General features: G+C 55.2%; 7 protein-coding genes across 7 annotated transcripts; 4 read left to right on the plus strand and 3 right to left on the minus strand.

The window, feature by feature from the left end:
* Window positions 1–801: 801 nt before the first annotated feature.
* LTHEOB_12819 (Mucin-2-like) lies at window positions 802–1,764 on the minus strand (the record flags this gene model as incomplete). Its single annotated transcript, XM_035509728.1, has 1 exon — window positions 802–1,764. One exon carries the CDS (start codon window positions 1,762–1,764, stop codon window positions 802–804), a length of 963 nt encoding a protein of 320 aa, XP_035363783.1.
* Window positions 1,765–4,337: 2,573 nt separating this feature from the next.
* On the plus strand, window positions 4,338–4,944 carry LTHEOB_12820 (Phosphotyrosine protein phosphatase; the record flags this gene model as incomplete). Its single annotated transcript, XM_035509730.1, has 2 exons — window positions 4,338–4,389; window positions 4,463–4,944. 2 exons carry the CDS (start codon window positions 4,338–4,340, stop codon window positions 4,942–4,944), a joined length of 534 nt encoding a protein of 177 aa, XP_035363784.1.
* Window positions 4,945–7,232: 2,288 nt separating this feature from the next.
* On the plus strand, window positions 7,233–10,412 carry LTHEOB_12821 (chitin synthase I; the record flags this gene model as incomplete). Its single annotated transcript, XM_035509731.1, has 5 exons — window positions 7,233–7,251; window positions 7,470–7,696; window positions 7,758–8,573; window positions 8,624–10,342; window positions 10,398–10,412. The coding sequence occupies 5 exons, from the start codon at window positions 7,233–7,235 to the stop codon at window positions 10,410–10,412; spliced, it is 2,796 nt and encodes a 931-aa protein (XP_035363785.1).
* Window positions 10,413–11,684: 1,272 nt separating this feature from the next.
* Window positions 11,685–12,646, plus strand: LTHEOB_12822 (Short chain dehydrogenase reductase; the record flags this gene model as incomplete). Its single annotated transcript, XM_035509732.1, has 2 exons — window positions 11,685–12,289; window positions 12,448–12,646. 2 exons carry the CDS (start codon window positions 11,685–11,687, stop codon window positions 12,644–12,646), a joined length of 804 nt encoding a protein of 267 aa, XP_035363786.1.
* A 1,931-nt stretch (window positions 12,647–14,577) lies between these two features.
* On the minus strand, window positions 14,578–16,349 carry LTHEOB_12823 (Afln vera monooxygenase protein; the record flags this gene model as incomplete). Its single annotated transcript, XM_035509733.1, has 3 exons — window positions 14,578–15,622; window positions 15,675–16,162; window positions 16,212–16,349. The coding sequence occupies 3 exons, from the start codon at window positions 16,347–16,349 to the stop codon at window positions 14,578–14,580; spliced, it is 1,671 nt and encodes a 556-aa protein (XP_035363787.1).
* A 975-nt stretch (window positions 16,350–17,324) lies between these two features.
* LTHEOB_12824 (Integral membrane protein) lies at window positions 17,325–18,553 on the minus strand (the record flags this gene model as incomplete). Its single annotated transcript, XM_035509734.1, has 4 exons — window positions 17,325–17,734; window positions 17,796–17,882; window positions 17,948–18,410; window positions 18,467–18,553. 4 exons carry the CDS (start codon window positions 18,551–18,553, stop codon window positions 17,325–17,327), a joined length of 1,047 nt encoding a protein of 348 aa, XP_035363788.1.
* Window positions 18,554–19,480: 927 nt separating this feature from the next.
* LTHEOB_12825 (ABC transporter cdr4) lies at window positions 19,481–26,223 on the plus strand (the record flags this gene model as incomplete). Its single annotated transcript, XM_035509735.1, has 10 exons — window positions 19,481–19,707; window positions 19,763–20,536; window positions 20,603–21,252; window positions 21,633–21,998; window positions 22,055–22,856; window positions 22,920–23,163; window positions 23,216–23,635; window positions 23,690–23,865; window positions 23,921–24,585; window positions 24,644–26,223. 10 exons carry the CDS (start codon window positions 19,481–19,483, stop codon window positions 26,221–26,223), a joined length of 5,904 nt encoding a protein of 1,967 aa, XP_035363789.1.
* Window positions 26,224–27,157: the final 934 nt, after the last annotated feature.

The following is a 27,157-nucleotide window of genomic DNA, read 5'->3' on the forward strand; positions in this document are numbered from 1 at the left end:
GACAGCTTTGCTGTGGTGGCGAACAGAATCATAGTACAATGCTGAAGTGCATCGTCATGATCTAGGTGGAAACTTTGTATGTGGTCCGTACACGAATAAGCATAGTGCCTTACGGTCACTCGCAAAAAGTGGCTATCCAACAAGAAGCCCCAAGTCTGCCCTTCTATGATGCTCATTCGAGAGATGCTGTTCGAGAGATTCCCATTCAAGAATTTGCTGTAACCATTTGATTCACTATTTAAGGAAGAAAGAACGGCCTTTGCACTGACCCAGTCACAAGGGATACCACGTCATGAGACTACAACAGCTGCAACCATTGACTGGCTCCACGACCACTCTTCAGAAACAGAGAGACAAAAATTCATATCGGGCGTTATTTTGGGGGGAGAAGAGGAAGTTTGTTTTTTTGTGGGTATCGTAAAAGATATCTATGCAAAGGCTAAGATGCCGTACCAATGCTACACCGAAAATTCTGAAGCCATTTGAGAGAGGAAGAAAAGGGATTAAGGAAAAAAAAAGGAAACAATGCATGACAAGGCCAAAGAAAAGAAAGCTATGTTCAGAAGCCCAAAGTCACGCCTCCGAAATAGAAAGAAAAAAAAAAGATCTGTCTATGACTAGAGCTCCCATACCCTGTGAACGCCAATGCTTTTAAGACAGCCATGAGGAAACTACCCGTCCATTCTTATGGCCCATCGCCCCCCCACTCCTTTCCTCGGATTTTACATCTGGGCCGCTCCTGCCTCAGCCCAAGCCTTCATCCCATGACTCTCTTTTAGTCAACTTGATGCAATCCCGTACTTATGCTGCAGGTTGAGATTGACGCCGTTTGCCGTACTCCCTCGGCACGCACTCCTCCGGCGCCACGTTCGCCTTCGCGCAGCGTGAGCATGGGTGCTTCGTGTCGAGGTCACACGCGCCGTGCTGCTTGACGCAGCGCACGCAGCGCTGCTTTTTGACCGTCCGTGGAGTGGCCGATGCGCTGCTTGGGCTGTCCGTTGCCGTCTTCTTCAAGGCCTTGTTGCTCGGTGCCTTGTTCTCTTTTGCCACTGAAGATGTGCGAGCGCTGAGCAAAGGAACTAGAGTGGGAGCTTTGGTCTCCATGGAAGGCATAGGAGGAAGAGGAATGGGAGTTTTCCGCACGACCGGGGTAGCGGTTGAGATTGGTGAGTCAATCTTCTGGGCCGGGAGATCGGGCGAGGTGTTCTTTGAGGTAGCTAGAGAGGGAGAGCCAGCCTTGGACGTGGTGAGTGTAGATGAATTGTCCTCCCGTACGAAGGTGTTTGGAGAGGTGCCTCTTGACGGTTGTGGCGAGGGGCTTGACTTGATATGTGATGCAACCGGGATGGGAGCGGACTGCGTGGAAATCGTGAAGCCGGTTGTAGGTGTAGGAGGTGGTGCATTTGTAACATTCGGGGAGCTTGTGAAAGCTGGAGGCAAGAAATTCCAGTGCGACTGCCATTCAGGTTGATCCGGCTGAGGTGGAGAGGAGGGTAGAGGTGGGTGTGCGTTAGGTGTATAGCGGTCAACGGGAGAATGAGGTAGCTGGGAAATGACAGCAGCAGACCTGTCCTCATCTGTGGCTCGGGCACATCCGGTCGTTTTGATGGAGTCAGCATCTAGCGGAGAGATCGGCGGCGGCATCGTCGTTGCTGGTGGAGCGTCGCGGTTGGAGTTCTCGTAGAAGTCGTCGATAAGAGCCAATCCGTCTTCGTATGATAGATCTTGGTTCCGGCTTGGCGTCCAGCTCAAAGGGTTCGACATGGTTGTTCTTGTCTGTGACGCTTTGACAGAATATCTGATGGAGAGTGAAGAGTTTGGAGATTGCCCCAACCGAATAGTCTATTTGTTAATGTGGCATGTGATTTGCAGGGAACTGCAATCACGAAGCCACGAGTTTGAGCCTGAGACCCCGTGAGCAGGTAGTCAATTAGGGAGACCACAATTGTTTGTCGAACTCGTGAATCTGATGCCAAGAAAAGGCTCGTGATGATGCGAAATTCCGGGGGCCAGGTCACCATACGGCGATATCAGCGATTAACGGAGCGAGTAGACAAAGACTCCCCAGAAGATTCTGGAACAACCCGAATCAGGTAGCGGTTGACAAAAGGTGCTGATAAACTCGTGCTTGACTAGAACTGCAAGATTGTCAGCTACGGGAATCATTGGCTGCGAACACAATCTGCATGAAAGAAACCTTGACGATTTTAGCTATCAAAGCAGTGCCAGTTGTATAGGAGCATGACTTGATGGTTTTGGCGTGACGAGGGAACGCGTATGAACCACGCGGTACGTCAAACGGAACAGGGCATCGGAGGTGCTATGGGATTGTTTTGGGCGCTTCTTGATGGCATTGGAAGCTTCAATTAGCGCGGACACGCACCTTTGGGTTGGATCCAACAACATCGAGTGCGCAAAAGCGGTAAGGTTCGGATAGTCCCGATTCAACAGACAAGTGGAGACTGTTTCCATACAATATGTTGTGTGGCTTGGCGATGATGCAGCGGAAAGCTGCAGGTGCACGTGTTCGGATGCTGACGCGCGGGTGCCGAACTCCGTGGGACTTTGGAAGAGGCCAATCGTGTCAGTGGGGCGGCAGAGGCGGCGGTCACGCCGCACAGTCTGATCGGTGGAGAGGAAAGGGGTCGGAGATGATTACGGTGGAAGATCCCAGTCGTGTGTCGGAGCGGAAGGCGTCGTCGACATCTCACCTCGGCTTGGCAGCCCAGAACGGCAATCACGCCAGGTGACACCGGCGAACGTTGCTCCTTTTCACTCGGCACTAGCCAAGTGCCTGATCAAAGTCCCCGGTCGGGACGACGTCTCGGATTGCTCTCACGGAACGCTAGGTTGCCTGACTTCTGCCGCATGTACCCGGGACCACCGCCTAAGTCTTCGCTTGACGAGCCTCATTGGCACAGAGCGGGAGTCGTATTCGGAATGGGCAAGACGCGCCGATCTCTATCTGTCCAATCAGGGTCGAGGGCGCAGGGCGGGCTCGCAGAGGATGCGAAAAAGGATGGAATTGAAAGCGGCGTCGTCGAGACAGCCTGATAAGATATACCGACCACCGGCCGATTGTGCACCAACTCCAGCAAAGCCTCCGTCCAGCGCCAAGAAAGTATGAACAGTCCCAAGGATTCCATTACCGACCCCGCTCTACCTGGATTCTTCCGGCCGTCACGTCATTATATGGGTATCGCGTTGCTGACGGCGCCACTTGTATCAGCCGGTGCGGCGAGCATCCTATATAAGGTCTCCTTATCAGCCTAGGCCCCGCAGCGCTTGCGACAACAGGTGCTCACTTCTTGCCGGCGTCGGTCAAACAGCAGCCACAGAGGATGGACGCGGGCCAGCAGACGACAGCCATGACGACAGCGACGCCAAACCCGATGGTCGGTCCGACAACTTTGCAGTGGCAGGGATTCTGGTCGCTGAGGAGCATAGTCAGCATTCATCGCGGCGCCGGCAATTTTCCTCAAGAGGCTGGTTTAGGGCAGGAGACGTACGTTCCGCACTGGAAACAGACAATGGGAAGAGGAATGCAATCCATGGCGAACAGCCGCGGTCAGGGAAATTGGAGGCTGGTGACGGGAGAATTGGCAATTTGCGACTAAGAATATGGTAGGCTGAAGCTGTGGAGAGGAAAGGCTGAGCAGCGCGACTGGGTGCGAGTCTGTAGAAGAGCGCGCCAGGCACGTCGGGGAGAGCTGGGGAAGCTGCGGGAGGCCGTGCGTCAGTGACGTGTGAGACATGCACGGCAGTACGTCGATGGCCTCTCGAAAGCTTGTTTTCCTCCAACCACTAGGCGTTCACTACTGTGACTGTCCCTAGTGTGCCATAAGCCGCCCTGCCATCGAGCGGGCGGTTTGAGGAACATCGCGCATGCCATCTGCCCCTACTGCAACGTGCCGAGCGACAAGGCTGGCTGGGGCGACCGGGTAATCGGCGAGCGCGATACGAAAGAGCTTGCCGCGACATCCAATTGGTCTCTGCGCCGCCAACGAACATTCCTGTACCATGTGTTTAGCTTTCGAGAGACACGTGGGGTTCTACTTCCACATTCCCTTCGCATTGCACAGCATTCATTAGGCCGATGGTCAGAATGCGTGGGCCAAGCCTGTCGGCCACTAGATAGACACAGACCCTCTGTGGCGCCGGCGCCTTATCGATTGCTGCTCCGGGCTCAACACCGACCAAAGTTTCTCAGCCAGATCACCACTTTCCTCATCCCCACTGCTCAAGACGCACTTCGCACCAAGCCAGCTTCATAGACCATCGCCGAAGCCCTCTCTCGTTTTCTTCGATTAACCCGATTTTCGAGACTTCACGCAACCATGGGTGCCGACGGCAAGGCCAACATTCTGTTCGTTTGCCTGGGCAACATCTGTACATCCTCCTGTACCCCGTCTTGTCCTATTCGCTGCATCGCAATGTCTCTAACCATGGAATTCTCGCTCAGGCCGCTCCACTATGTCCGAGGGTGTCTTCCGTCACCTCGCCAAGTCAGCCTCACCTCACCCGCTCGTCGGCGAGGTTGACAGCTGCGGAACTGGCGCCTATCACGTCGGTGACGGACCGGACTCGCGCACCATGTCGACGCTCGAGGACCACGGCATTACCGACTACGACCACTGCGCGCGCAAGTTCTCGTACCCGGACGACTTCCATCGCTTCGACTACATCCTGGCTATGGACCGCGAGAACCTGAGCGACCTGCTGCGCCTGCGGAACAACCACGAGAAGAAGTTGAGGGCGGAGGGCCAGGAGGAGAAGATCGCTAGGCTGGGCAAGGTCATGCTATTCGGAGATTTCGGAGGCAGGAAGGGCGAGGTCGTGGATGACCCGTACTACGGCGGCAGGAACGGATTTGAGACGGCATACAAGCAGGCGGTGAGGTTCTCGGAGGGCCTGTTGAAGCACCTTGAAGCTGAGAGTGCTTGAGCGGCTGTGGTTCGAATACTCTGGTAGAGGCTAGAGACCCTGCCAAGACACATCGCCCCATCGGCGATGCGATGATACCCGGATAGAATTCAAGCACATGAATAGAGATGCACAGAAAATAGACTTGGCCAATATCAAAAACATCAGCATAGACACCCGAAGATGCTGTCCAGATGTGGAAGTGGGATGAAGAAATTGTGCTAACATGTCTGAATACAATCTCCAATTTGCCACTCGCACAGTGAGTATCCTCTGCAAGCCCTATCCGTGGGCTCAATAGAAACCAGCAATGAAGAGAACTAGGATGACTAAAACGATCACAGAAAGAATACACCACTTGTCGGTTTCCTGTGAGCTGAAAGAGGGATATGCGAGATTATTCAATCTACCATTTCCTTTCTTTCCTATGTATTCCATTTTCTCTGCCGAGCATCCTCCTGTGCTGGCCTCTTGGGTGAGATCGCGTAAGTGGAGAGCCCTAAAGCATCCAGTAGTTAGCGGCTTATTCCACATTTTGATTACGCCTGAATCCAGGATTTTCCTACCGCTCAGCATCCACAACAGGTTCGGCCCTGCTGCATTCTTGGTTCCTAGGATCAATATGTTTTTGGCGTTCGTATGGATGGCGCCTGCGGCTGAGTCGGCGGATAGCTGACTACATTACGGGATCAGCGACTCTGAGGAATGCTGCTACAGGGGCGAGCTTATTCAGTCGATCTATACCTTCAAGTGCGATCGCTCCACTTGCAATCTGGCCATGGTAAATTAGAGTAATCTTCAACGCTAGCAGACCTACGTCGGATGGTGGCCGGAATATGTACGGCGGAGCATGCCGTTGCACTTCACTGGCTCGTGACTTTACGTATTCGCGCAGTATCACACAACTCGTATTGAGTATGTTTGGCGGACACAAGAATGTTCACACGAATAAAGCTTGCGAGGATGCCGTGTAACAGAACGCCTTTCTGAGCAGCAATTATGTGCAAAAGTCGCGCTCTTCCGCATCACCTTATGCAGACAATCAATACCGGTGCCGTTCGTCAGATTACAGTGTCTCGATGCACGGCATCGTGCCAAGGACAAGCTGTTTGCTCTTGAAGGTGGTTTAGCCAATGGAAAATTTCCCGTGGCCACTGGTGACTCGGGCAGACCGACGAGCGTTGACGTAGGCAGGCAAAATCGCCGGCACGTTGCATTGAGACGATCGGGGTCTCAACACGGATGCATTTTGCCTCAGTGCCCTTGGCGAGGACTGAGGCAAAAGGGGTGTCGAAGCGAAGACAGTGGAGTGGAAGAGCTAGCCGGCATATCGGCCAGCGTTATGGCCGTGCATGTATTGGAGAGTGGCATCACGTCAGCAGCTGATTGCATGTCGGGAGGTGGCAGGCCGACGGTCTTTCTTTAGAAGCAACAAAGTTGCGGCAGAACCGTGGAACGGCGTGCATCGCTTCCAGAAGCTTGACATGCTGCGCACGTTGATACACCGCATCTTGATGCCAAGCTACAGTGCGCCACAGCCGCCACAGTGGAGATGATGGCTGTGTTCTTTGCCTGACAGACCCTGTGGATCTCGTGACGATACGGACGGCGCGCTCTGAGGAACGTGGGAAGTTACCGGGCCTCGTCAGCAGCAAGGCGGTGTTGCGGTCCGCAGCAATGCCACACTGAGCTTGCGCGAAGAGCGGGCGGTGATTGGTGGCGCCAAGCTGAGCAAAGCGACGCTACCTGGCGGACCAGGGATGCAAGACACACATTGAGTTGCGCGTCGCGGGGAGTGAGCATGCAGGCATTGCATGGACGCGCAAATACTCAGGACGATCGTGTCTGAGGTTAAGGTGTTGTTGAGATGACCTCATTAATCCAGGATGTTCCCGCCAGTTGGGGCGGTTGCCCGGGAGAGACCTGGAGAGGGCTGTGAGCCAGTGCGTGAGCCAACCAGTGCGTGCGCCCCCCCAGGTTGCGACGAAGCCGCAGCAGCTCATCCTTCAAGCCGCACTTGCAGTGAAAACATAACATCCGTCCGCTCAGCTGCGCGCCCGCCGTTCCCCAGCTCCAAAAAACCCCCTCTGCCGCGCGCGTCTTCGACAGTCGTTACCCGCCAGTCGCGGCGCTTCTCCGCGCTCCACGACGCGACCTGAAACAATCGACGAGATTTTGATAAACCCTACGCCCACTCGCAACAACGAGGGGCCCCTCCCAAACAGGCATCGGCCTCCTGCCCTCATTTCCGCGTCCGCCGCCAGAGCCAGCAACAGATCAGGCCAGAAGTATCGCGGCCGTCCGTCGTTATGTCCTACAATCGTCTCGGTAAGTCGATGCCGATTGCAGACTGCCCTACCCGCCCCAGTGGCATATCCTGCCCCAGGCGGTTACTCCAAACCCAGCCTTCTCTCCAGCATTCCTGAGCTCTTGGCCTCACACGCTTGGTGCTGCACCACCATCACTGCGAGGAGCGACTCCTGGGCCAGCGCCCGCTCCACCGCCAAAGCGCCTATCTCAGCTGGACTGACCGCCAACCCGCGCAGGCTCGACGGGCAACGTCCACGACGACGACGAATACCCTTACAACAACAACAACACCATGGACCCCCGGAGACCTCAGCCCCAGCGGACGCCGTCGCCTGGCAATCCTTTCCACGGCTACCAGCTCGAAGACCGTCCCTATGGCAGTTCTGGCGCTCCTTTGGAGATTCCTATGGGACCCGGTCCCGGTCCTGGCACGCCAGGCGACCGCTTGGAGGCACAGCCTACGGTTGGTGAACAATTCGCGCAATGGCGACGGACACTTGTGTGCTAATGCATTGCCTGCGCAGTATTCGGTTGAGAACATCCAGAACACGTACGGCCACAACGAGCAGTACGAGGCAAAGCACCAGTACTCCCCGGGAGGTTACCACGATGCTTATGCCCTCGACCCGAACGCGCATCACGACGCATACTACAACGAGCCCTACCACCCCTCGCCGCACGAGGAACACCAGCAGTACTGGCAGGACGAGGGAGACAGCCGCCCCATGCTCCAAGCCGAAGGCGCTTACGGGCCCGATCCCGTGCATCCCATAAGCCCCAGCAATGAGCCGGGAGAGTACTTCGATGCGCCGAAGCCCACGCCGAGCCCTGCGCCAATCAGGCGGTGGAAGACGGTCAAGGAGGTGCAGCTGTTCAACGGCAACCTCGTCCTCGACTGCCCCATTCCACCCCGACTTCTCAATCAGGTTCCTCACGCTCAGCCGCCTGAGCGCGACGAGTTCACGCACATGAGATATTCGGCTGCTACTTGCGATCCCGCCGATTTCTACAATGATCGCTTTACTCTGCGCCAGCGCTTGTTCGCAAAGCCCCGCCATACCGAGCTGTTCATTGCCGTCACCATGTACAACGAGGAGGACGAGCTTTTTGCGCGTACCATGATTGGTGTGATCAAGAACATCGAGTACATGTGCTCGCGGAACAACAGCAAGACCTGGGGCAAGGATGCGTGGAAGAAGATCGTAGTGTGCGTCGTCAGCGACGGCCGTGGTAAAATCAACCCGAGAACAAGAGCTGTGTTGGCCGGTTTGGGTGTTTACCAGGACGGCATTGCAAAGCAGCAGGTCAACGGCAAGGAGGTGACGGCTCACGTTTACGAGGTTGGTGTTGCCGAGAGCAAAAACTTTGGATTTACGCTGACAGTTGGCAGTACACGTCTCAAATGAGCCTGGAAATCAAGAAGAACGTCGTGCAGATCAAGAAGGGCACTGTGCCCATTCAGATGCTCTTCTGTCTCAAGGAAAAGAACCAGAAGAAGATCAACTCGCACAGATGGTTCTTCCAGGCCTTCGGCACTGTGCTCGACCCCAACATTTGCGTCCTCATTGACGCCGGAACGAAGCCCGGAAAGGACTCGATTTACCAGCTTTGGAAGGCCTTCGATCTCGAGCCAATGTGCGCTGGCGCTTGCGGTGAGATCAAGGCCATGTTGGTCGGCGGCAGGAAGCTGCTCAACCCCCTGGTTGCGACGCAGAATTTCGAGTACAAGATGAGTAACATCCTGGACAAGCCTCTGGAATCCGCCTTCGGTTTCATTTCGGTTCTTCCCGGTGCCTTCTCTGCATACCGCTTTGTTGCGCTGCAGAACGACAAGACCGGCCAGGGCCCCCTGGAGAAGTACTTCGCTGGTGAGAAGATGCACGGTGCCAACGCCGGTATTTTCACGGCCAACATGTACCTTGCCGAAGATCGTATTTTGTGTTTCGAGCTTGTAGCGAAGCGCAACTGCCATTGGATCCTGCAGTATGTCAAGTCGGCCACCGGTGAGACTGACGTTCCGGTCGAGATGGCCGACTTCATTCTCCAGCGTCGTCGTTGGCTCAACGGTAGTTTCTTCGCTGCTGTCTACGCTCTTGCACACTCGCATCAAATCTTCAGGAGCGACCATTCGTTCATCCGCAAGCTGATGTTCTTGGTTGAGTTTACCTACCAGTCCATCAACATGATCTTCGCCTGGTTCGCTCTCGGTAACTTCTTCCTGGTCTTCCGCATTCTCACGTCGTCGCTTGGTAACGATGAGTTCCTGGGCACGGTTGGCAACATTCTCGCAACAGTCTTCGAATGGGCATACATCGCAACGGTCATTACTTGTTTCGTCCTGGCTCTCGGTAACCGGCCCCAAGGTTCGAACAAGTTCTACATGACGATGGTGTATTTCTGGGTGCTCATCATGGCCTACCTGATGTTCGCATCCATTTATATTACCGTCATTTCCGTCAAGGCGGAGCTCGCGGATGGCTTCTCGGTCTCGGACTTGTTCCAGAACACCCTCTTCTTCACGCTCATCGTCTCGATGGCGTCGACGTACCTGCTGTACTTCGTTGCCTCATTCCTGTTCCTGGATCCTTGGCACATGTTTACGTCGTTCATTCAGTACCTCCTGCTGACGCCGACGTACATCAACATCCTGAACGTGTACGCTTTCTGTAACACGCACGATATCACGTGGGGTACCAAGGGTGACGTGAAGCCCGAGAAGCTGCCTTCAGTCACGACGAAGCCTGGTGGCAAGGTCGATGTCTCTGCACCCACCGACGATGCTGATTTGAACACTCAGTACGAGTCGGAGCTCCGCGTCTTTGCTACCAAGTACGTCGAGCCAAAGAAGGATCCCTCTGCGGAAGACAAGCAGGAAGACTACTACAAGGGTTTCCGTTCTTCGGTCGTGCTCTTCTGGATGTTCTGCAACCTGGCGCTGTGCGCCGTTGTGCTGGTTGCTGCAGGTGTTGACGTCTCAATTGGAGACGATGAGGTCTCACAAGCGAAGTCTCAACGTGCTAAGATCTACATGAGTGTGGTTCTCTGGAGTGTGGCTGGTCTCAGTGCATTTAGATTTACGGGCGCCATCTGGTTCCTGATTGTTCGCATGGTAAGTCTTCTACAACGGCTGCTTTCTCATGGGCATCTGGCTAATTGCAAATTAGTTCCGCGGCGTCTAATCCCCCAACGAATAACAAACACCAAGCGGAATGGCGCTCACTCCCACTTTTGCCTTGTGTTTCGATACCTCTTCTACTTCGCTGTTACGAATTTTGAAAGACGAAGAGGCCGTTTTGGATGCTGGATTCTTCCTCATGACTATGGTGTCGAAAAGACCGGTTTTAGTGGCTTTTGGTTTTCTGCATTTATGATCGATGGATTTTCTCATACCCCTTATGTAGCATATGTCAGAGCAATGGATACGGACGTCCTCGAACATGGCGCCGGGGGATCTTTTCTACGAAGCGAGGACTTTTGCAAGCTTTGGGCCAAGATGGTGCGTGAAATCGAAGCGTCTACGGATTGCTACCTGTGTACATTACACAATCTGAGATGGGATCTGAGCTGGATCTTGGAGATCATAGATCCGAAGCCACGTGGTCCCATTCATCATTCGATATACCCCGCCGTTCCTGCATAGTCTCCACGGCTCGGCAATCGCGGGAGCCTGAATTCGGACAACCGCAGCAGCGAATCAGCATGCTATCAATATATGTATCGGACCTCTTGCTCAAAAGAAAACCCTCAACCGAGACCACCCTCTTCCGATTGCAGAGTCTTGAAAACGAGCTTGAGCAGTCTGCACGTCGTCGGCCGCTAGACCATAACGAAGCGTTTAGCCGGTCTTCGGCAAGGCACGTCCAAAATCTGCAGCCATTGGGAAGAGCCGATGCCGCGTACTACCGACCTCGTGCCGCATACCGAGGAACTTCTAATGCGGGAGTGCCCGTGTGAACGATGCAGCAGGGCCACATCCGCTAAGCTTCTCCGTCTTCGGTCCTTAACAAGGACTTCTGGTAGGGCAGAGATACTGAAAGTGTGGGACCTCAATTTCTTTATCGTCACACAGGAGCTTTCGGTGACGTTTCGACACCCCCGCTTCTTCGTCGGTGTAATTAGGTGTTTGAAAGCAACGTGCTCCATGTTTATAGATGGCACTTACCACCCGTTAGCTCGTCTTTCCGCTTCTTCTTAGCTCTCCTCATCTCCTTCCGAGGACTCTTAAGCTTTTCTTTCATCTCCGTATCTCGATTCGCTTTTCTTCCGAATTGGTCACTGCTTTCCCCGACGCAGACTTCAAACTAGCGCCCCCGCGTATCCTCCCTCCGGCGCTAAACAGGAATCACCGAGGAAAGGAAAAAAGAGCAAGGAAGCAAGGGAGCGAAAAAGAGCACAGGAACAACAACAACCCCAAAAAAAAGAAAAAAAGAAAAAGAAAACTCCTCCCCACAATGGCCGACCTCGCCAACAAAACCCTCGCCGTGACCGGCGCCGCCTCGGGCATCGGCCTCGCCATCGCCATCCGCCTGGCGCAGCTGGGCGCCAACGTCTCGCTCGCCGACGTCGCGGACCAGGCCAAGCTGGACGCCGCGCTGGCGGCGGTCGTCGCGGCCGCCCGCACCGCCGGCCACGCGCACACCAAGTTTCTCATCCGCCGCGTCGACGTGCGCAGCACCGCCGATGTCGACGCGTGGATGGCCGCGACGGTCGAGGAGTTGCCGGGTGATGGCAAGATTCACGGCGCCGCGAATTTTGCGGGCGTGACGGGCGCCGAGATGAACACGCGCGGCATGGGCGAGATCGGGGATGAGGATTGGGAGTATGTCTTGGGGGTTAATTTGACGGGCGTCATGAAGTGCATGCGTGCGGAGGTGCGGGCGTTCGCGGCGGAGGGCGGCGCGATTGTGAATTGCAGTAGCATTCAGGGGGTTGTGGGGGTGGCGATGCGCGAGGCGTATACGGCGAGTAAGCACGGCGTTGTGGGGTTGAGTAGGAGCGCGGCGAGGGAGTTGGGGAGGAGGGAGGGGGGTCCGATAAGGGTTAATGTGGTTTGTCCGTGAGTGGTTGTTTTCTTTTCTTGCTCTCTTTCTTTCGGTCGTCTCTCTGTGCCGTTCTACTTTTCCCCTTCGTTTTTCTTCATGGAGGGTTGGCCTTGGGTGGGAATCGGGCACATCTTGTGTGTCTGAGCGTGAGCTGATGTTGAAACTGTTGCAGAGGCCATATCGTCACGCCGATGCTGGAGTCGGTGGCGGATCTGTCGCTCATAGAGCAATCGCCCGAGGTGCAGGACACGACACTCCAGAGGCTGGGAAGGACGGAAGAGATTGTGCCACTGGTCATACACCTCCTCAGCAAGGAATCAAGTTTCACTACCGGCGCTGTGCACATGGTTGACGGCGGCCGATTTGTTTAGGTGACGTTCTCTATGAGCACTCGGGGCTTTTTGTGGAACTTTACACTCGCATTTTGATATCTTGCGAAGCGGGTACGAAGAGCGTACTAGCGAATTGATGAACACGGCTGAGAAGTACACTTACTGCTGGGATTTGTCTTTTTTTTTTTTATCCGTTGGCAGGACCGTTCCTACAAGCCCGGCAAAGGGGTGGATCCGCACGTTGAGTTGATTGACTTCATCAAACAGCATAGACTTCATCACACTTCTTTCCCAAATCAAGCCAAAGAGTAACACGCCACTGAGAACACAACTTTCATTTCTACCCAGTCCCCAATTGGATTTCGAAAAAGCGCGCGTACCATGGCTCCTGGATCAACTGAGCGACGGTATGTTGAATTATGGGGAGACCACGTAGCCGACGTAGCGGAATATTTGACTTTCCGTCATTTACCAGGATTCTTGTAGAAGTGGTGCTCCGGCACGCTGTGGTAGATCTGTTAGACCCCATGCATCATGAGCCGCTCGAAAAATCACCTCTAAAGTGAGGGAAAATCATGCCTCGAAGCTTCCCGTCAACAGACAACTCTTGCCTACCGCAACATATTGTCTCCAATTCAATGAAGCTACTGGACTGTAAGCAAAAGAAAAGTTGGCGAGCAAAAAAATGCAAAACGTACAACAGCCGGGATTCCCCAATGGTCACCCACTTGAGTACTAATCGGCCGGTTCGCAGCTTAAGTACGGCTGAGCGGACGGGAAGCCCTGCATTCTGCGACCTATGGTCGTACGTGAAAGAACAAGTTGTTAACAACAGTTATGACCTCTAGTCAACAAGCAGTCGCCTGCTGCGCAAGCCCGCACCTGCATTCTAGAGATCCCTGACGACGTGCCACTTTGCACGCGGTTCAGGGATGCCACCGCCGTCATCAGGGATCCGCACCGAAGACGAAGGGGCATGATGGACCTTACGACCGTAGGGAGCAGAATGAAAAAGTAGGTATCGATTATGAGAAAAAGTACCTACAACCACGATTTTAACGGCCCTCTCCAGACGCTTATTGATGCAAGTTGCGTTAGAATACTCTTCCGGATAACTGACAATAAGATGGAGTAGAGGTGATTCTGGTTTTAAGCAGATACATACGCCTTCCCGATACTCAAAGAGAATATCGACGTCCCGTTCCTACCTTAGATAACGGGCACTTCAGCCTCCACGTCGGGTATTGAACATTAGCAAATTCCTCATTTGTCCCTAGAGTCCCGGTAGTCAAGGCATTTGCTAAAGAAAGGGACATAAAGAGCAAAAGGTAACAATCCATTATCCTGAGATAGATGTCACGTGCAATGTTTTTCACTTTATTCACCACCAACCACCCTATCACCCTTACCTATTCGAACCTCACTCAGATCAAGGGAAAAAAAAGGCAAAAAACCTGCTTTTGCTCGCCTTGTGAGTGGCTTGCTACAGGAGAAAACCCCCCAAGTCTGACCCCGTCCATAGGGAGCTGGCAAGGATTTCTTTTACTTTTTACGCTCAATCTTATAACCTTTCTTTTTTTTTGACCTCGCACAAGTGAAGTTAGCATGTTCTTTTGATGGTAACTGGAGTAGTTACCACTCTGCCACTGTGGGCAAAAGGAGAGGCTGACTTCTTGATTTATATCCCTCAGGCACCTAGCCCACAGCTGGTATTACCGGCTGACAGAACTCACTTCCCAGCTACGGTGCCGAGAATATAGCCAAGATAGGTGCCTCACGCATGGCGTTTTCCAGTAAATATTGTCCGGATAATTCACAATCTCGAAGTGTTCTTGTCAAATGCCTTGCTGACGCTACCACAGCTCCACAAAGAGGAACCGGATCTCACCTTCGGCAACGGCGAGCTGCAAATTAACAGATTCGATTTCACTATGGGAAGATAGTCTAAAGCCAATATCTAACACCCCCGTCTAACGCCTCTCACCAGCGAAGTACACTCTACACGGATACCTATTCGCAGCATGCGACCCACCGCCCCCGCCCTCAACCTGATACGCGCGATCCCCCAACGCCGTCTTAATATGCTTCGACGGATGCAGCCGATCCCACTCCTCATACGCGTCCCTAAACTCAAACTCCCTCGCCGTCATCGCCAGCACGATCTTCATCTCGCTCATCGCCAGCGTCTGCCCGATGCAATTCCGCGGCCCGAACTCAAACGGCCGCCACGCGCCCTTCGGCGGGTGCAGCGGGTCGTCTGGCCCCGCCAGCCAACGCTCCGGCAGGAACTGGTCGGCCGTGGCGCCCCACACGGCCGGGTTGCGCTGCAGGGCCAGGTGCAGCGCCCACACGTTGCAGCCGGCCGTCGGGTAGCGCGTGCCGTCCTCATCCACCAGCACCGTATTCACCCCGCCGACGCGCAGCGACGACGCAGGCGGGAAGAGGCGCAGGGCTTCGCGGATGCAGGCGGTCGTGTAGGGCAGCTGGTTGAGCAGCGTGGGTTGCGCTGATAGCACGGCGCCGGCGGCGGAGGGGTCCGCGCCTAGGACGGCGTCGTGCTCGGCGCGCAGGCGGGCGAGGCAAGGCGGGTGGAGCGACAGGTAGTGGAAGACGTAGATCATGGCGCTGGACGTCGTGTCGTGGCCGGCGAAGAGGAAGAGGCGGATCTGCGAGCGCGCGTAGTGGAGGAAGGTGCTGTCGAGCGCGTCGCTCTGGGTCTCGGCGGCGTAGGCGTCGAGGGCGAGGGCGACGATGGATTTGGCCTTTTTGGATCGCGGCTGTTGTTGCTTCTGGTCTTCTTCTTCGAGGGAGGTCTTGCGCTCGGCGTAGCGCTTTTGGAGCTCTTTGTCGATGAACTTGTCGACTTTGCGGCCGTAGTACGATATCATGAAGGGGCGTCGTGGCGTCCAGCGGTTGAATGGGTTCATCTCCGTGCCGAAGGACACCCACTCGATCAGGCCTCGGAGGCTCTTGGGTATGTCGGAGTCTCCGTGCTGGTAGTTGAAATCCGTGTCCCTGAGTCGGAAGTCAGTCGAGTCGAACAGGGCGCAATGATTGGGATTCTCACATGGAGACAATGCCGATTACGTCTAGCGTCAGACGCAGTGTATCTTCCTCCAGCGGGAACATCTCGCCTGCGCGAACCCGCTGACGCATCTTGTCGCAGAAAATACGGCATTGGTCGACAATCTTCGGCGTCTGATCCAGCATGTACGTCGGGCTGAACCCGGGATTGAAGATGGCCCTCCACCTTTTCCATGGCCCATCGGGCATGGTGAAGAGATTCGGCCCTCCACAGAGGTGAGCAAAGGCCGAGTTGATGTTGCCTGGTTTTAGGGGGTTGAACTCCTGCGTCAATTGTGAGGCAAGCTGCGGGCTCGTCACGACGAGAATCGGGTCGCTGAGCGGCCAAAAGTCCAGGTAGAATGCGTTCTTCTTCATTGCGAAAGCCATGGTTGTCATGATATAATTTGTAATTGCATCCGGCGGTAGCTTATCAACAAACGGCTTGATTGCGAGCATGTGTCCCGTAATCCAATTGAACTTGGGCATTGCCTGTGTGGCGTTAGTGCTCAATTCTATCAGGCAGTGGGAGATATAGTACATAACCCTGCTTGCGCAAGTCATTGACGATTTTGCGAGCGCGGTAGGCCTTCATGAGAATATAGATGATGCCGCCCGCGAGGGCAACAAACATGGTGACGGCATAGCGGGCGGGTGCCGCGGGGGCTGCTTCGTCCATGGTGGAATGCGTGGGGGAAGAGTAGCGTTGAGAGTGAAAGCGAGAAGACGACGAAGTTTTTTGTGAGCTGGAGAGGACAATCTCGCGTTTGTTGCCTGATGCTGAGACATTTACGCCGCATTCCCGGTACAATGGACAAGCTACTCCCCCGGCGGCTGCACCTTAGCTGCGGCACTGTACCGCCCCGCTCTTGGCCCCCACCGAACCCCTGTCGATGAACGGGTCGCATGCATCGTAGCAGCTATCATGATTCCTATTTCCAATATCTTCTATCTTTAGCGTTCCGAAGTCCCACTCACTTGATTTTTGTACCATTCATGCAGCGAATTTAGGCACCAACGCCTTTCTGCGGCGAGAGTATCGGTACATGCGTCCGGCTTTCGTAACCATCACCGAAGTAGATACATTGGTCTACACAACTCCATATGCGACCTCGGTTTCGGTTCACAGGGCCGGTGTTTAGCGTGTTTCTATTTCTTTCTGCGCCCGTGTTATTCTAGCCCTCTGCAAATTTGAAAGGGTTGTAGGATTGAGCCTTGCATAGCCACCGATAGCAATTGCCTAAAGGGTAAACTGCCCGATTTACTACCAACTTTGCTGGCTTCCAATCTACTAGATTATCTTCAACCTTCGTACGGTATAGCGGGGTTATCCTTAAATAACTCGTATCGGCTACAACCCTTCTTGTATCTAAAAATGAGGGTCAGGAGAGGCAGCAATGGGGCAGTAAGAGAGGTTATCCGCGTGCACTACGAATCTTGCGAGGCTTGACTTAGTGAAAAGAGGGTAAGTTGGGTTGCTTACGTCTTTTACCTTTTCCAAAACTGGGGTCACAGCATAGTTTGCGCACGGAATTCACTGTGAAAGCTTTCATGGTTGATGAGAAATGACTCCAACTTCTTCCCCCTCGCTCAATCAGGGCACCCAAACGCCTCATGCCCATTCTTCCCAGTACGAATACAACACTGTGTACAATCACGCCGGAGACTGTTCGCCACTGCTTCCCTCAGACACTCGCTTCTGCCCCTTTTGCGCGAACAACTGGCGCACTCGCGAGAGCGACGACGACCCTTTCTCACTATCCTGCGGCGAGAGTCCCCCACCATCGGCCACGACGTTCCTCGCACGGACGGGGCCCCTCCCGCTGAAGACGGTGCGGAAGGCCGACATGGAGCCCATCATGATGGCGATGCAGCCCTCCATCTGCTGCCAGAAGAGCTCCCAGGACACGTCCAGGCTCTTCAGCCCGGGGCGGATGCTCCCGACCATCCGGACGATGGCGATGATGGCCATGACCAGCGACAGCGACAGGAACACGCCGAGCCCCACCTTTTGTGACAGGTTCATGTTCGCTCGGTGGAGGATGATGATCGGGAACGACACGACTGTAGACGAGAACGGTCAGCGTTGAGCCTTTTGCTTGTAGTGGGCAAGCGAGCATCTCACCCAAGATATCTGTGACAATGTCGAGCACCGTGACGAGAGCGGTCAGAGCTATGTTCTCGACGTGCGGAGTGTTCGGGAAGCATTTGACTGGCGATTGAGAGTCAGTTTCTCCTGCCGGCATAGTGTTTGAACGCGACGGTGTTCCTACGTACCAGCCTCGGTTCCGAAGTAAGGGCAAAGGATGAAGCCCTCAGAGACGACGAACCCCCACGACAGCGCCGTCAAGACGACGACGAACCAGAAATACCACGCCATGCGCCGCGACAGCTTGGTCCAGACGAGCGTCTTGAAGAAAGCGAGGAACGAGAACTTGACGGCGAACGTCGACGTCCAGATCATGGCGAGGAAGACTTGGATGATCTTGTTGGTTTCGAACAGCGAATTCAGCTCGTCCAGTGACGCCAGCGTCACCTTCGTCGGCATCATGTTCAGGGCCTCGACCAGGAACAGATCCCGGCCGTACCAGTAGAGCATGGCGAGGGCGACGACGAGGCACGCCGCGCCGAATATGAGAAGGTAGTCATCGAGGTACAGAGCTCGGAGCTTGTGCAGCCTGATGACGAAGCGGACGATGACGGTGAGGATGGCGAGGCCTGTAAACACGCCTATGTTCACCTACAGCGAGTCCCCGCCATTAACGATTGGTCGCGTGCCAGAACGGAGGAACTTACTTGGAACGCGAGTCTGTCAATGTTGCCGGCATGATTGATTGCGTTCTCTCTTGCAGCACCTGTGAGGAAGCCATTTGACGAGTCCATACTGAGCTGGTGGTGCGACGGGGTCAGAGTCCAGCAGATGGCCCGAGCCAGGTTCTTACAGACCGTCGACCACGCTGTAAAAAAATTAGTCTATTCTGTTTCCAAACGGAACGCCACAAACGCGAGGCTGCCTGGTCAAGCGGCTATTATTTATAGACTGGCTGATAGAAGAAGCCGTATCGGGTATATCAGCCGACTCTTAACTCGTTCTGCCGATGTGCGCGGAACAGATACAGAAATTCGATGGCGGGCTGGACAGGGGTTTGCATGAGTTCCAGCTCCCTCTTGCATCGGAAAACTAGCGCGAAAACTGTGGCAAAGGGAAGGGCCTAGATTTTTCTGGGGGTGCGATAGGCCAAACGGGTTGTTCATACTGATTTTAGTAGTATCATGGGGCCAAGATTCAGGTTTCCCATGAAGAAGCAACTTCGCAGTACCCATCGGACGCGTAACCCCCCTGTAAGTGATGACTGAGCCAGGTCTCCAGCGACTAACTGCGCACGCCGGTGGATCTCATGGAGCACGATCCAATGGCCTTGACGAAAGCAAGCCGATTATGCACGTTTCGGAGCCAAAAGTAACCTTCCTGACGCGCCCTTCACACAGTTGCCTAAAACTGACCCGCTCCGACTTCACAAGGGCTCAGTGCGGAGCTGTCTTCCAACATTCCGGTGGCCGCTCAGCTGAGGCGCAGGCAGCAGAGTCCATCGTCAACCCTGACGGTTGCAGTGAGGCGTCGGTATCCAGAGAAAATATGCAGCCCCCAAAAAACAACCGAGGAGATGCGAAGTGGCGAGGTAGTAAGGAATATCGACTGATGGGAGTGTAAGTCGACAGCAGACGGGGGCGTCAGCCTCGTGGCGGATGACTATTTAGAGTGCCGCGGTGTGAGTGGAAAGACTGCCACTGAGACCATACTACTCGAAAATGGATTCCTTTTTTCAAATACAAACCCTGAGAGAGATGCTGGTCCTGTTCATCCTTTTCGTAACTCCCTTCATAGTCAATTACTCCATCGCATGGATTCTCTTCTTCACAGCAGTCCGCAGCACAGCTGCAGGAAAGAAGCCGCCGTCATTGCCGTACATGGTTCCGCTGCTCGGGAGCGTAGTCTCCTACGTCTTGGATCCTCTTCGTTTTGTAACCACAGCGGGGTACGTATATCTCCAGCAGCACCTACACACGGCGCACCTACTAATGAACGGACAGAGCCAACTGCAACCCAGAGCTCAGCCCTCTGCGCATCAAGCTGTTCACGACAGAGGTGATCCTCGTGCGCGGGACGCAGGACATCAAGCAGCTGTGGCGGCAGTCAACCTGCTCGTCATCAACAGCCATCTTCTCGTTCGTGCTGCGCTACATGTTCGGCATGCACAAAGCAGCAGCTCGCCGCTACGCGCTGGACGACTCGGGCGCCGGGCCGCAGCCATTCCCAGACAGCACCATCGCGCCGCACAACCGCGTCGACCACAATACGCACAAGGCGCTGCACCGGTTCCTCGAGGGCAACGGGCTGGCGCCGCTGTTCGAGCGGTTCCAGAAGCGGCTCGTGCAGCGGCTCGACGCGCTGCCCGTCGGCGAGGACGAATGGGTTGAGATGGACGACCTGGTTGATTTCCTCACCAAAGAGCTGCTGCTGCCGGCCAACCTGGACGCCATGTGCTCGCCGGCGATGCTGCAGGTGAACCCGGAGTTCCCGCGGCTCTTCTGGGAGTACAACGAGTGGGTGGCGTGGTTCTCCAAGGGCATCCCGCGCTTCTTGATGCGGCGCGGGTACGCGGTAAGAGACCAGCTGCTGGACTGCGTCAAGCGGTGGCATCAGCACGCAGCGGAGCAGACGCGGCGCAGTGGAGTGGTGCCCGAGGGCGAAGAGGACCCGTTCTGGGGCAGCAAGTTCTTCCGCGAGCGGAGACAGGTGCTGGCAAAAGTCGACGATTACGACGACGACGCGCTGGCGAGCGAGGATCTGGCTTCGATCTGGGGGTAAGTTTGGGGGCGGCGGCGGCACTGACTCGGTTTGGATGATTGCTGATGGTGTGTGACTCGCAGATTCAACACGAACGCGGTGCTGGCAAGCATGTGGGCGGTGCTGGACGTGTTTGACGACGCGGGGCTGCTCGAGCGGGTGCGGCGCGAGGCCGGGGAGTGCGTGGGGGCGGGAAATGATGGCGTCGTTGACGTGGGCAAGCTGCTCCAGCAGCCCGTCATGCAGGCCGTGTATGCTGAGACGCTGCGGCTCCGCGTGCACGTCTACATCACCCGCTACGCCCAGCGCGACGACCTCCAGCTGGGCAATTGGGAAATCCCGCGCCGCAGCACGGTGCTGGTGTGCTCGACGCCGGCGCACATGGATGAGACGGCGTGGAATACAACGCGGCCGCTGGACGAGTTCTGGCCCGACCGGTTTCTCGTCTCCCCAGGCGATCCGCACAGCGGCCCGCGGAAGCGCTCCGCTGCGGGCCCTAAGCGTCGCGACTCGGGCGTCAGTGTGTCCACCAAGGATGAGCGGCCCGTCTTCTCGCTCGAGAACATGGCCGAGATGTGGTTCCCGTACGGTGGGGGCGCACGCATGTGCCCCGGGCGCCACTTTGCAAAGCGTGAGATCATGACGACGTTGGCGCTGTTGGCGACATATTTCGATATCGAGGTGACGGCCGACAGGGCGGCGCGGGAGATGCAGTGGCGCGAGTTTGGTCTGGGTACGCAACGGCCACGGGGACCGTTGCCTTTTCGAATCAAGCGGCGGCCCGGGGCGGCGGCAGGGCGCTAGATAGGATAGCTTAGCTTAGATCGGACATACATGATTGGCTTGTGACCTCGTGCCTGACTCGACTGTCACTGCGCCGGGGCCGATCTCCCGGATGCAGATGCTCCTGCTGCTTCCTTGTCTGTCGCCTTATTTGGCCCCCAGGCAGCAACGAGACTATTCCGTTTGCCTTGCCCTACCTTTGCCTGCGCCGCACCCGTTGCTCCGGTCCCTTGCTGCCCCCTTACCTGTGTCGCTGCTGTTCCGCTGTACAATCATGGCCCACCATCACTGTCTGCACGAGCATCATGGCTTTGCTGTTGGACGAACAAGATCCGTCTCTCAATCCTCTCTCCGATCGCTTCAGTGCTTCTGCCTGGTTTGAAGCCGTCAGGGCCCGTCGCCATCTTCCCCCGAAGCAATTGAGCGTTTCTTTCCGTGACCTCGACGTCCATGGCGTCCATGATGCCGCCGAGTACCAAAGGACCGTGGGAAATTTTCCGCTATGGGTTTCGCGCTCTGCCCTTCGCCGCAGTGCCCGCGTAGATATCCTGAAAGGCATGGATGGTTTGGTGCGAAGCGGAGAGATGTTGCTGGTGCTCGGCCGCCCTGGCAGCGGCTGCTCGACGCTGCTGAAAACCCTGGCTGGCGACACTCATGGCATTACCGTGAGCCCTACTGCCACTCTCAACTATCACGGTAGGTGTTTTTTCCCTCCCTTTTGACGTGCCCATTATTTTCTGACACTGACCCAGGAATCCCTCCGCATCTTCTACACACGCAGTTTCGCGGCGAGTGTACATACACTGCCGAGAATGACGTGCATTTCCCCGAATTGACGGTCGGTGAAACTCTCGGTTTTGCTGCTTATGCAAAAGCACCCCAGCCCTCATTGCCAGGCATGACGCGTGATGCCTATGCCGAGTACATGAAAAACGTAGTCGTTGCGTTGCTGGGACTGCAGTCGGCCGTCAACACCAAGCTGGGCAATGAATTCATCCGCGGCGTCAGCGGTGGAGAGCGCAAAAGAGTCAGCATCGCCGAGGCTCTGATCGGTTGGAGCCCCCTTCAATGCTGGGACAACAGCACAAGAGGCTTGGATAGTGCCACTGCTCTTGAGCTTATTCGCACCCTACGCCTCTTCACGAAGTCGGCCGGATCTACCGCAATCATGAGCATTTACCAGGGATCCCAACACATGTACGACACTTTCGACAAAGTGACGGTGCTCTACGAAGGCCATCAGATCTTCTTTGGCAGCACTTCTCGGGCAAAACAATACTTTGAAGAGCTGGGCTTTCGGTGCCCCGCCGAAGCAACAACCGCTGACTTTCTTACCTCCCTGACCAACCCAGCTGAGGCTGAAAGTCTAGTATTGGACGAGTACAAACTCCAGGCTCCACGTACAGCAGTCGAATTTAGAGAACGTTGGCTGTGCAGTGCCGACCGATCGCAACTTCTACAAGAAATTCACTCCTACGAAGCCGAGTTTCCACTTGGCGGCCGCCACCTGGAAGCTTTCTCCCGCATGAGACAGCACGAGAAATCTCCAAAACTGTACGTTACGTCCTTTTCCATCTCTTCCTTGTGGTTGGAACCCTGACTTGAGAATAATAATAGTCCGCAGCACTCCCCGTACAACATGGCCTTACTCGAGCAAATGAGGCTTTGTATCCGCCGCGGCTTCCAAAGACTACGCAACAATTGGAGCGTCCCGCTCTCCAGCATCATTGGAAACGTAATCATGGCTGTTATAGTCTCAAGCATATTCTACAACTTGAGCCAAACGACGGACAGCTTCAACAATCGTGGAGTTTTGATATTCTTTGCCACTCTTCTTAATGCATTCATGAGCGCGTTTGAGGTTAGTATCACTACAAGCCACACCGTGAATTGTACTGAAGCCAGAATGTCAGGTTCTGCAAATGTGGGCGCAGCGCCCCATTGTTGAAAAGCAAAGTAGATTCTCCTTCTACTATCCGTTTGTCGAGGCCGTGGCGTCCATGATCTGTGACCTTCCCGCCAAGATCCTCACATCAATCTTCTTCAACCTCACCCTCTACTTCATGACAAACCTCCGAAGAACTCCTGGTGCATTTTTCACATTCTACCTCTTTTCATTCGTCGGACTCTTGACCATGTCTATGTTCTTCCGCATGGTAGGTTCTGTCTCTCGCACTATTGAACAGACAATGGCTCCCGTCGGCATATTCCTCGCAAACTACATGATCTACTGCGGATATGTCATTCCAACTCGTTACATGCACCCGTGGTTGCGCTGGGTTGGATATATCAATCCCGTCAGCTATGTTTTTGAGAGCTTGATGATCAATGAGGTAAATATGTGCCACCCATCCGAGACGGCTTCCAGCGCTGACCAGGAGTTTTAGTTCTATGACCGTCGCTTCGAGTGCGCAAGCTACGTACCAGCCGGTCCGGCATATCAATCCGTAACCGGAAATGAGCGATCATGCACCGCTGTTGGCTCTGTGGTCGGCCAGGATTACGTTGATGGGGGCACATTCATCAAGCAAAATTTCGAGTACTACCATTCGCACAAGTGGAGGTAAGCGACACCCTTTCCCATCATTTCACACGACACACTACTTACGATTGTCTAGGAACCTTGGTATTCTGTTCGGCATGATGGTCTTCTTTTGCACTATCCATCTGCTGGCTGCCCAATTCATTCAAGCCCAACGATCCAAAGGAGAGGTCCTGCTATTCCGCAGACGCCATGCACCTAAGCCTAAAACTGAAGACGACGAAGAGAACGCAGCGCAGAATGTGCCAGCAGTGAAAAGAGAAGACCACCAACCACACGAAATCGGCTTAACATCGAACATTCAACAGCAGACGGCCATTTTTCATTGGAGTGGCGTCAGCTATGACATCAAAGTGGGCAAGGAGACAAAGACGCTTCTTCAAGAAGTCGACGGATGGGTCAAACCGGGAACTCTTACGGCGCTAATGGGAGCCACCGGCGCAGGAAAGACTACATTGCTGGACGTCCTCGCTTCGAGAGCTTCAGCTGGCGTTGTCACCGGCCAGATCATGGTCGACGGCCGCCAGCGGGATACCGGATTCCAGCGCAAGACGGGCTACGTTCAACAGATGGATCTGCATTTGCCGACGGCAACTGTTCGGGAAGCCCTGAACTTCAGCGCGCTCCTGAGACAGCCTGCCTCGGTCCCAAAACACGAGAAGTTGGCTTACGTTGATGAGGTACTCCGGCTCCTGGAAATGGAGGCATACGCCGAAGCGATCGTTGGGGTACCCGGAGAAGGTTGGTCCACGACTCTAGACTGCGCAACGCATTCCAGCTTACTGACATGATTATTCAGGTCTGAACGTAGAGCAACGGAAGCGCCTCACGATTGCAGTCGAAATGGCAGCCAAGCCAGAGCTTTTACTCTTTCTCGACGAGCCGACATCTGGTCTTGATAGCCAAACAGCCTGGTCTATCTGCATGCTGCTCCGCAAGTTGGCCTCCCACGGACAGGCCATTCTGTGTACCATCCACCAGCCATCCTCAATCTTGTTTCAAGCCTTCGACCAGCTTCTCGTCCTGGCTAAGCCAGGGAGGACCATCTACTTTGGACCCATTGGCGAGGGCGCGAGATGCGTGATCGAGTACTTCGAAAGCAACGGCGCCTGCAGACCCTGCGAGCCGGGAGACAATCCAGCCGAGTGGATGCTCGAGATAGCCACCAGATCAAACCCGACGACCATGACCATGGCCGACAAATGGCGCGATTCAGCCCAACGCAAGGCCGTGAAGAAGCAGCTGCGCGAATACGAGGAGACTCTGCCCTCGCGCCACGCCGATGCTCCAGTAAACCCAGAGGCGTCAAAAACCAGCCTGCGGGAATTCGCCGTCCCCTTCTCCGAACAGCTGTCCATCGTAGCGCGCCGCTGTTTCCAGCAGTACTGGCGCACGCCGTCGTACTTCTGGTCCATGTTCGTCCTCTGCACGGGGACGGCCTTCTTCATCGGCTTCTCCTTCTGGCTGTCGCCCAACACGATCCAGGGCCTGCAGAACCAGCTCTTCGCCATCTTCCTGGTGCTGACCATGTTCAGCAACATCATGCAGCTCGTCATGCCCAAGTTCGCCGCCGACCGCGCCCTCTTCGAGAGCCGCGAGCGCCAATCAAAAACGTACGGCTGGCCCGTCTTCGTCTTGTCGAACATGCTCGTCGAACTGCCCTGGCAGTCGCTCATCGCCGTCACCGTCTTTTTGACGTGGTATTTCCCACTGACGGGTGGTGCTGCAGGCGAAAACGAACGCGCGGGCCTGACGTTCGTTTTGATTTGGGCCTTCATGCTCTTCAGCAGCACCTTCTCGCACCTCGTCGTCGCGGGCATCGAGCACGCCGCCACGGCCATCCACGTCGCCCAGCTGCTCTTCTACCTCGTCCTCATCTTCTGCGGCGTGCTCGTCGCGCCCGCCGCGCTGCCGGGCTTCTGGCTTTTCGTGCACCGCGCCTCGCCGCTGACGTACGTCGTCGGCGGGCTGGTGTCGGCGGTGCTGGGAGGCGGCGGTGCGAACGGCGTTGTTGAATGCGCTGATGTTGAGGCGCTGACGGTCGTCGTGCCGCGAGACCTGAGGGGAAACACCAGTTGTGCGGAGTATCTAGCCGCGTATCAGAGCTATGCGGGTGGGAGCGTGCTGAATCCGGATGAGATGGGGGGCACGTGTCGGTTCTGTCCGCTGGCGAGCGTGGATGCGTACATGGATAGCGTTGATATTAGGTATGAGGAGCGGTGGAGGGACTGTGGGCTGGTCTTCGTGTACGTTGTGTTTAATGTTTGCGCTACTTTTGTCGTCTACTGGCTCCTCCGTGTGCCGAAGCGGCAGAGGTTGGTTGACAGGCCGCGTGAAGATGACGACGGGGCTGGGGCGGCGGAGCGTGGCGAGAAGTGAGAGGCTTTCAGACAATAGAGGTGGAGATAGATAGAGTTGGAATGTAATATGGATGCGTGGTTGCTGTCAGAAAGTCTCAGGATGGACTTCTTGATTCGACCAAGTGTGTAGTACTTGGCGTATTTGTTTTAATGAGGTTAGATGGCGTAATAGAGATCAAATGGGTTATTAACAGAGATAGGCGGAAAGCACTTGATTTTTGATGTATGAACATCGTTGTAGAGATAGACTCGAAAGAAAGGAAAAGTCCCAGTGATCTTTTCCAGGATTTTCGACAAGGCAGAAGGGGAGGGAGATAAGTCCGATGAGAGAAAATGGCATTTCCTCCGAGACCTCGTTCAAAGGAGCAGACGGAAATAGTACAAGCCGCTCACGTGTCCACGTATGCGTGGCGCGGAACGAGCAGATTCCCTCTAGTGGGACGCTGGAAGACGTAATCCCTGCAAGGACGCTTCCCTTTTATCGTCCCGCCGGGTGGCGGGGGCCAAAACAGAAAAAAGGGCCTGCCCCGCTCGTACCTAATGGTCCTCCGGTCGCAAGGCCGCTGAACGACGATGCTTGCGTATCCGGTCCGCTGCAGAACGACATCTCCACCATCCCGCGACCACTGCACCAAAAATCGACGTTCACAACAATATCACGCTGCCGGATCAACGCTAAACAGTGGCTGACCCATGAGTGACTGTGGCGTGGGCACGTCAACGCCGAGCGCGGCCACGTCCGTTTCTGCAATCCTTCCTGCATCTGTGCCGCATTACCCAACAGCCATCATAGCATAGGGCTAGACAAGACCGATACGCTTAAATCCATCTGCAAGCCTTGTGTTGTTGAGTGAAGGAGGGACCAACAGGAGGTGCCCCTTGGATCCGGGGGGAAGGCCCCATCGTGGGGTCGGGTTCACCAAAGAAGAGGTCGGAGAGGTGTATACACGTGC

This window comes from Lasiodiplodia theobromae (assembly GCF_012971845.1).
Source record: "Lasiodiplodia theobromae strain AM2As chromosome Unknown scaffold_77, whole genome shotgun sequence".
Classification (NCBI taxonomy): Eukaryota; Fungi; Ascomycota; class Dothideomycetes; order Botryosphaeriales; family Botryosphaeriaceae; genus Lasiodiplodia; species Lasiodiplodia theobromae.